The 9,298-nt window shown below is 50.1% G+C and overlaps 1 protein-coding gene across 1 annotated transcript in view; it reads left to right on the forward strand.

Annotated features, from left to right (window-relative positions):
* Window positions 1–5,485, forward strand: part of IL17REL (interleukin 17 receptor E like) — an 11,667-nt gene extending 6,182 nt beyond the window's left edge. The window contains exons 12-13 of the mRNA XM_027775343.1: window positions 4,918–5,035; window positions 5,479–5,485. Coding sequence (XP_027631144.1) covers window positions 4,918–5,035; window positions 5,479–5,485 — 125 coding nt within the window. The remainder of the gene's footprint in view (window positions 1–4,917; window positions 5,036–5,478) is intronic.
* Window positions 5,486–9,298: the final 3,813 nt, after the last annotated feature.

A 9,298-nucleotide genomic window follows, 5' to 3' on the forward strand; every position in this document is an offset into this window, starting at 1 on the left:
GTGCTTCCCTCCTCCTGCCCTTTACCCGGCCAGGGGGCCCGGGCTGCAGAGGCGGGGGCTGGGCGCCCTCTAGCTGATCATAGTCCTGCCAGCCGTGGGTGGGGAACCTGTGGCCCAGACACAGGTGATGCCCAGCCCCAGGAGCTGAGACGAGGAGTACCTGCGCCACCAGTGTGGGCGCTGGCCCCAATGGATGCTCTCAGTGCCTGGTCCCGGACTGGCCAGCCACCCCCTCCGGTCAGGGGCCAGGAACCTCACCAGGGGCCCCACAGCCTTGGCCAGGAATACCACCCTCCACCACCAGAACCCCCATCCCACCAAGCCACCCCTGCCCGGGAACTGTGCTGAGAGTCTGGGGCCCGGATGGAGTGGGCCAGGGAGGTGGCAGGGACCCACAATGTAACCAGGGGCCCTCGTGTGTCTATGTGCTTCGCTCATTCACCCGGGAGACAGGTGTGGAGCCCCTCACCCCAGCACTGACCCTGTACCAGGACCAAAGGACACTGACGGGGACCCTGCCCACCTGGGCCTGCCTGGCCAGAGGGGTTTCTTGGTTGGGATGCTCAGTAGCCAGGCAGCCCCCGGCATACCGTGGAGCTGACCTCTGTGTGGGGGAGACAGCAACGGGCAGGCCAGGTAAGGGCCTGTCTGGACCATCTGCAGCCGGCCAGGCAGAGTGCATGGGGGAGGGGTTGCATTAACATGAGTGTTCCCTGGAAGCCTCAGGTGAGGTGATCTGGGGCAGAGGCTATAGAGGCTGGACCCGACTACCTCGCAGGAGTGGCAGGGAGGCAGGTGAGGGGAAGCTGGCCACTGGGGCTCCGGCGCATGGCGTGGGGAAGCTGAGATGGGCCGGGTGCAGAGCAGGGCCGGGGGCAGCAGAAGCTAGCGTCTGGCCATGGCGAGGCTGAGCTGCCCGACAGATGTCCACTCTCAGAGAGCGAAGCAGGCTGGTCCCTGCCGAGGCAGCAGGGAGGGCACATGTCAACGATGAGCGTCTTTTCAGAGCCAGCTGTGGTGCGGTTGTTAAGGCGCTGGATTCCCACATGGCTGACCACGGCTTGAGTCCCAGACCCAGTGGCTTGAAAATCATGCCAGGTGCTTGTGCTTGTGTGTGCTCAGAATCCTGGGAGACCAGAGGAGGGATTCTGGTGTGGCCATTTTCCCCTTGGAGGTGATTTCTCACTTCCCCTCTATCTCTCTCTGGCAAGTGGACACACCCGATGGGGAAAAACAAAAAACGTTAAAAAAATGAGTAGTTTTCTAGGACAGATTGCTGCTCAGGGCTCAGGAAGAGCAGGGCAGGGCCAGCCAGTGCACAGCAGTTAAGGCACGGGGCCTCATCGACCGCAGTTTGAGTGGTAGCCGCGGTGGAGCCCTGGACCTGGTGGCTTGAAGCACACACCAAGCACATGTGTGTGTGTGTGTGTGCCCAAAATCCCAAGAGGAAATGGAGAAAAGATTGCAGCGTGGCCATCCCACCGGGGGGTGACTTCTCACTTTCTCTGTCTCTCTCCGTCCAGTGGATGCACGTGCTCTATAGCAAAAATCTCCTAAAAGGAAAAAAGGAAAGAGCAGGGTAAAGGGGAAGGTGGTGGTCACCGGGCAGAAGAGCAGGCAGGTCTGGGGCGACATTTATGCCAACACCTGAACGACAGAGGGCGCCAGTGGACACTATTGGGATCAACAATGGAAAGCAAGGTCCCCTGCCTAGCCGGGGAGTCCTCTCCACAAAGCAGAGTAATTACACAGGGGTCGGCAGACGGTGTAGTGGCTACCTTGCTGGACTTCCACATGGCCACCCGCAGTTCGAGTGCTGGACCTGGTGGCTTGAAACTCACACCGGGCATATGTGACCAAGATCCAGAAGGAGAGTGAAGAAGGGATTGTGGTGGGAACCAGCAGTTAGTGTAATGGCTATGTCACTGGACTCCCATGTGGTCGACCGCGGTATGTGTCCCGGACCTGGTGGCTTAAAACTCACGCCGAGCGCGTGTGCGTGCATGCCCAGGATCCTGAGAGGAGAATGAAGGAGAAGAGATTGTGGCGTGACCATCCTCCCTAGGGGGTGATTTCTCATTTTCCCTCTCACCATCTCTCTCTGGTGAGCGTGTGCACTCTATGGGGAAGAAAAAGAAACTCTGGGAAAAGAGAAAACACAATGACAGCTTTGAGAGTTGGCAAGAGCTAGCTATACTGCAGCGAGCACCGCCGGCAACCGGCTCCGAGATCGCAGGCAGGAGGAGTCTCCTGTTCATGTTACCCAGACGAGTGCCACCCTCCTGTATGTGCTCTCGAGATAACTGATCGCTTGTCTTTGAGAGCGCTCGACATGAAGCCCGTTTCGTTGGGAAGTACCGTAAGGCTGCTGCCAGTCTTCCGGCTGCCGTTTCCATGTGAGGCCCTGCTCCAGCTTCTGCGTTCAAGCCCTGACTCTCGTCCACGGCATGCAGACGGGTCGTTTTTAAGGCATTCTGCCAACCTCTGCCTTTTACTTGGAAAGTTTAATGCACTTAATTACTGATAAAGGACCAGTTTTTGCTATTTAGTCATTCATTTTCTTTTTTTTTTTTTTTTAGAGGCTTTTGCCTTAGGGCATGTGTGCCAGCCCAAGATGGTCATGGGGGCAAAATAGCAGGCATGTGTCTTACACGTCTCCCCAATCTCTCCATTGCTGCCTTCCTTCCCCCCACCCCCCGAGAGATTTTTTGCTATAGGGCACATGCACTTGCTAGAGACACAGAGAGAGAGAAGGTGGGAAATCACCTCCCGGGGAGATGCCCATGCTGCAATCCCTTCTCCTCTATTCTCCTCTCCGGATTTTGAGCCCACACACACACGCGCCTGGCATGAGTTTCAAGCTGCTGGGTCCAGGACTCGGGCTGCAGTCGGCCATGTGGGAGTCCAGCAACTTAACCACTATGGCTGTCTGCTGGCCCTCCACTGCTGCCTTTTCTGATATTTTTTATAACGCATCATTTTTATCCCCTTTGCCTTCCCTTTCTGTGTATCAGCCCTTCACATTCTTAGTGGTCACTCTGGGGTCACAATTAAACCTAGAGTGCAGCCCACGCTGCATCACACGTGCTGGCAGACAGTACTCAGCAGGCTGAGGCCCACAGGAGGCTGCGCTTGATTCCTGGCCCGCCGAAAGGGCCGGGCGTCCCGGCGCACACTGAAAGCTGAGACAAGCTGGCAAACTCGCGGCAGTGAGGCCTCGTCTGCAGCGTCCGAGGGTCGTGACGCCATGAGACCCTACCTGAAAACACAAACAGCCTTTCCACAGCCCTGGTCTGAAGCGATACCAACCTGCTACTGCTACTACTACTGCTACTACTAATACTACTAACACTACTACTAGTACGCAAGTGCCCTGCTGTACTCCCCAGCACACAGGCGCTCTCTGTGTCGAGTGTGCCCGCTAACGTGGGTTGGCAACGATGGCTTGAGACTCTGCCTTCCCAAGCACATGGGGAAATAACAGGAGTTGCGAGCCTTGGCTGCCATAACCCTCGTTTGCGTTTTCCTGTGCAGCCACTTTCATTGGTGTCCTTTATTTCTTCGAGTGGCTTCGAGCACTGCCTCCCACCCCTTCGTCCCCGTCCCCAGGACTCCGGCATTTCTCTTGATAGTAGTGCAGGTCTGCTATGAATGAAGCCCTGAACTTTCATTTACCTCGACATATCTTGATTTCTTTTGAAAGATACTTTTCCCTCCCCAATATGGGATCCTTGGTTGACAGGCGTGCTTACTTTCAGGACCTCAGATCTGTCACCTGGCACTCCTGGCCTCCTAGGCTTCTGCTGAGAAACCTGCCCAAAACCCCACTCACGCCTGATGGGTGGCTGCCCTCTTCATAGCCTCTTCTTTTGGCAATCTGACAATAATGTTTCCCAGTGTGGCTCTCTCAGTTTATCCTGCTTAGAAATTGTTGAGATCCTGGGACCAGCAGTTGGCATAATGGCTATTTCGCTGGACTCCCATATAGATGACCGTGGTTCGAGTCCCAGACCCAGTGGCTTAAACTCACGCTGGGCGCGTGTGCGTGCGTGCCCAAGATCCCGAGAGGAGAATGGAGGAGAAGGGTTTGCGGCGTGACCATCCCCCCTGGGGGGTGATTTCTCGCTTTCTGTCTCTCTCTCTCTGTCTGTCTGGCGAGCGCACGTGCCCTGTAACAAAAAAACTCTCCAAAGAAAAAAAGAAATTGTTGAGATTCTGGGATATATAATTTATGTGCTTCAAAAAATTTGGGGGGTGGGGTGGGAATATTATTCCTTCAAAAACCTTTTTTCTTCTTTTGCCATTTAGTCGTTTGTTTTCTATGTGTCTTATATGTTTTTTTTCTCTCTCTCTCTCTCTTCTTCCCAAATTCCCATAGCGTGTATATTGGTACATTTAACGGTGCCCCTCAGGTTTTCCAGTCTTCCTGTCCATCTTCCTCTGCTCCACAGAGTGGGTCGTTTCAATTGCCACGTCTTCGAGCTCAGTGATCCTTGCTTTGATGTGCTCAAGCCCAATGCCCAACGTCTCCTCTGAATTCTTCGTCTCAGCCCCAGATTCTCTGTTTCTTCCTGTAACTTACATTTTTAACGACTTTGCCTTTCGTTCATACCTTGACCTCTTGATTTCCTGTCACTGGCTGGTGTATTTCCCAGGTTGTTGAGCATATTTAAGGTAGCTCATGTAATATTTTTGTCCAGTAACTCTAGTGTCTAGGCATCTTCAGAGGTGGTTCTTATTTGTGTGCTTTGTAATTTTGTGTTGAAAGTCAGATTCTCTCCCTCCTCACAAATTTCTGATTTTTGCTTCCTGGAGGCTCAAACAGTTCACAGTATAATGAGTTTTTTAAACTGTTTTTGCAGAGACCATATCCCTTACTGAGTAGTCACTGAAGTTTCTGTTTCAATATTTCTACAGTCAACCAGCAATCTAACAGACTTTCGTCAAAAAAGAAGTATGGGGACCAACAGGTGGCACAGTGGTTAAGAGGCTGGACTCCCACGTGGTCGACCACAGCTCAAGTCCCAGACCTGGTAGCTTGAAAACCACACTGAGTGCATGTGCGTGCATGCTCAAAGTCCCAGGAGAAGAATGGAGGAAAAAGGATTGTGACATGGTCATCCCCCCAGGGAGGAACTTCTCACTTCCCCTCTCACTGTCTCTATCTGTCATGCACCCTATGGCAAATATCTTTTTTAAAAAAGAAAAATAAATATGTCTTCCTAAATGTTCCAATAGATGCCAGATTAAGTGGGGAGGGGGGTGGAGTGAATTAAATCAAAGGTAGCAGGAGAAAGAAAGTAACAAAGACCCATGTGGGGCAGCAGATAGCATGTAGGTTAGGGTGATAGAGCTCACATGGCCAACCGCAAAGGTCAAGTCCTGGACCCAGCAGTTTGAAAATCACATTGGGTGTGTGTGTGTATGTGCCCCAAATCCCAAGAGGGAGTAGAAGGACAGCACAGTCATCTCCCTTAGGGGGTGATGTCTTATTCTCTCTCCCTGGCAAATGCACACACCCTCTAGCAAAAACAAAAACAAAAACAAACAACAAAAGATTAATGTGAATATAAGTGACATAGAGAATATAAAAATAAAGAATACTAAGGGGGAAAAAGTTGGTTCATTGAAAATATCAACAAAATAGACAAGTCTTTAGCTAGATTGACTAAAAAAAAAAAAGCGTAATGGCTATGTTGCTGGACTCCCATGTAGTTGACTGCAGTTCGAGTCCCGGACCCAGTGGCTTAAATTCATGCCTGGTGCGTGTGCATGTGTGCCCAAGATCCCGAGAGGAGAATGGAGGAGAAGGGACTGCGTATGGCAGCATCCCCAGGGTGCTTTCTCATTTTCCTTCTCTCTAGTGAGTGCACACGCCCTATAGGAAATTAAAACAAGAAAGAGAAAAAGAGAAAGAGAAAAACAAAAAGAGAACAAAAAAGAAAGAAAGAGAAAGAAGGAAAGAGAAAAAGAAGAGAAAAGAAGAAAGAAAAAGAAAGGAAGGAAGAGAAAGAATCTGAATAGACCTATGACAAGTATGGAGAATTCATTAATAATCCAAAGGCTCTCAACAAAGAGAAGCTCCAGACTCGAAGCTTCCCCAGGGAGCTGTGGCAGATATTTAGAAGTTAAAGCCAGCCCTTCTCAAACAAGAAGCTGAAGCAGAAGGGGGACTTCTAACTCATTCTGTGAGGCTCGCATTACCCCAATTCAAAGCCAGAATGACACTGTAAAACTACAGGCTAATACCCCTATAAATATAGATGCAAAAATGCCTGACAGAATACTAGCAAACTGGCCCAGCCATAGTGACATAGGCAACAAAAGAGAAAAAAGAAGGAAAAAAAAAAAATAGATGTGGACTGGTAACATGTTAAGTAGCCTAGGGGTTAAGGGAGCCGAGTCCCACATGGCTGACTGCAGTTTGAATCCCAGCCCCAGCAATTTGAAAAACATGCCAGGCACATGTGCACCCATGTCCCAAATCCTGATGGGGTGGAGAAGGAGCTGAGCTGTGACCACATCCCGTTGGGGGGTTCTCTCTCCTGAGGAGGTACACAGACCCTCTGGCAATTAAAAAAAATAGATTGAGTTTCATCAGAATTTCAGACTTTTTTTTTTTTTTTTAAGTGGAGAGGTGAGCTCTCCTTTTTTTTTTTTTTTTTTTTTTTTGAGAGATTTTCACTGTAGGGCGCGTGCGCTCACCAGACAGACAGAGAGAGACATAGAGACAGAAAGCGAGAAATCACCCCCCAGGGGGGATGGTCACGCCGCAATCCCTTCTCCTCCATTCTCCTCTCGGGATCTTGGGCACGCACGCACACGCGCCCGGCGTGAGTTTTAAGCCACCGGGTCCGGGACACGAACCGCGGTCGACTATGTGGGAGTCCAGCAACATAGCCATTACGCCAACTGCTGGTTCCCCAGACTTTTGTTTTTGACGGATACTCACTGAAGAGTGAAAAGACCCAGCAAATGGGAGAAAATATTTACATATCATATCTCTGAAAAGGGTCTGATATACAGAATATATAAAGAACTTTTAAAACTCAACGACAAAACCCAAATACAAAACAGACTTGAACATACCTTTCTTCAAAAAAAGATATGCAAGGGACCAGCAGATGGCATAATGGCTACGTCACTGGACTCCCATGTAGTTGACCACGATTCAAGTCCCAGGCCTGGTGGCTTAAAACTCACACCAGGAATGTGTGCGTGCATACCCAAAACCCTGAGAGAATGGAGGAGAAGGAATTGCAGTGTGGCCATCCCCCTGGGAGGTGATTTCTCATTTTATGTCTCTCTGGCGAGTGCATGAACCCTATAGCAAAAATCTCTCTCTGAATAAAAAGATATGCAAATGGACAATAATCTCAAGAAAGAATTCTCAATATCATTAGACCTTTGGTGTCCCGACCTGGAGGGACAGTCGAACAGGTTTCCTGAGGGAAGGAGTGAGAGCCGGGACAAGCGGCGCAGTGTTACAACACGGAGACAACACGGTGTCTTCAGGGTCGTCCATTTATTGTGGGCAGCACAGTACTGCATGGAGACGACATGGTGTTACAACTCTTCAGGGTCACATCTATTGTGAGCAGCACAGAGGCGACGCGGTGTCACAACTCTTCAGGGTCGTCTGGAGGCGACGTGGTGTCAGCTCCTCAGGGTCTTCAGGGTCGTCTTCCTGGTTGTCTGTGTCCTCCTCCTGGTTGTCTGGCGATTATGGGCCAGGCATCGGTGGTTATATACATGCTGGTGGGCCGTGATTGGTTGTAAAAGGTTGGTTATGATTGGTTGTAAAAGGTGGGCTATGATTGGTTGCTTTTGGACCAATCATGAGGTGCCGGATATGCAAATCTGAGGGATTCTAGTGACCAATCAGAGTATGGTTTCGAAGGTCAGGTTTTTTGAAGGGAACCAATTGTGGTCTTAGGCATTGTGTAATTGTTTGCTTTCTGAGAAACCAGTGATGTTCGCTGGTGCGCAGCCTCCCACATTTTGGAAATTACAGATCAGAACAACGAGATACAATTTCACATTTGTTAGAATGACTATTATGAAAAAAAAAAAAAGGAGATATTAAGTGTCGAAGGGGATGTGGGGAAATTAGAATCTTCATATATTCTTGTAAGCATGTAGAAAGTGCATCCATCGGGAAGTTCAGCAGTTCTTCAGTGCAGTCATAGACCGGCCACATGGCCTAGCAATTCCACTCGAGTGTGTGTCCCAGAACTGAGAAAGGGACCCACACAGGTACCCTGTGCTCAGAGTAGCACTAGTCATGGGAGCCAACGGTGGGGCAACCCAAGTGTCACTACTGCGGACTGGATAAACGGACTGTAGCCAGTCTACAAGGGGTATTAGAAAAGAAACAAAGTTTAGCCCAGTGGTGGTGTGGTGGTTAAGGCACTTGATCCTACAAGACTGATTTCACAGTTCAAATCTTGGGCCTGGCAACTTGAAAAATAATGCAGGGCGTGGGTGCATGTAAACCCAAAATCCTGAGAGGGGAATGGAGAAGGGATTGGGGTGTGGGCATCCCTCCAAGGGGGGGTGATTTCTCACTTTCCCTCTTTTTTTCTCTCTCTCTCTCCAGTGAGTGCACACATCCTATAGCAAAAAAAAAACACATCCTAAAGAAAAAAAAAAAAAAAGAGAGAGAGAGAGAGAGTGAGAGAGAAAAGAGGGGCAACAGGTGGCAGGAGTGGTTGTGGTGCTAGATTCCTACATGGCCAACTGTAGTTGGAGTCCCGGACCCAGCAGCATGAAACTCACGCCAGGCATGTGCATGCCCAAAATCCTGAGAGGAGAATAAAGAAGGGATTACCGTATGGTATTCCCCTCGGGGAGTTTCTCACTTTCCTTCTCTGTCTCTAGCAAGCACATGCACCCTGTAGCAAATATCTGTTTTAAAACAAAAGAAGGAAAGGAAAGGAAAGGAAAAAGAAGGAAAGAAAAGAAAAGAAAAAAGAAAAGAGAAAAGAAAAGATGTTTGGGTCAGCTGGTGGCATGACGGTTAAGCGACTGGACCCCAGCTGCACGGTTCCCATCCTGGACCCAGAGTTTTAGGCACTCTGGTTGCACAAACTCCACAGAGAAGAATGGAGAAGGGATTGCATTAAAAGAAGAGGCAGGGCTCTGATTGTGCTACAACGTGGACGATCTTAACCACGTTAGTAAGATAAGCCGGACATGGAGGGCCACGTGCTGTATGGGCCCCTGTGGGAACCATTTGGGACAGGCAAGTGGAGGGCCATGCTGATCACTGGGGTGTGGTCTACCCCGGGGGCAATTT

This window comes from Tupaia chinensis, unplaced genomic scaffold, assembly GCF_000334495.1.
Source record: "Tupaia chinensis unplaced genomic scaffold, TupChi_1.0 Scaffold000548_1, whole genome shotgun sequence".
Taxonomy (NCBI): Eukaryota; Metazoa; Chordata; class Mammalia; order Scandentia; family Tupaiidae; genus Tupaia; species Tupaia belangeri.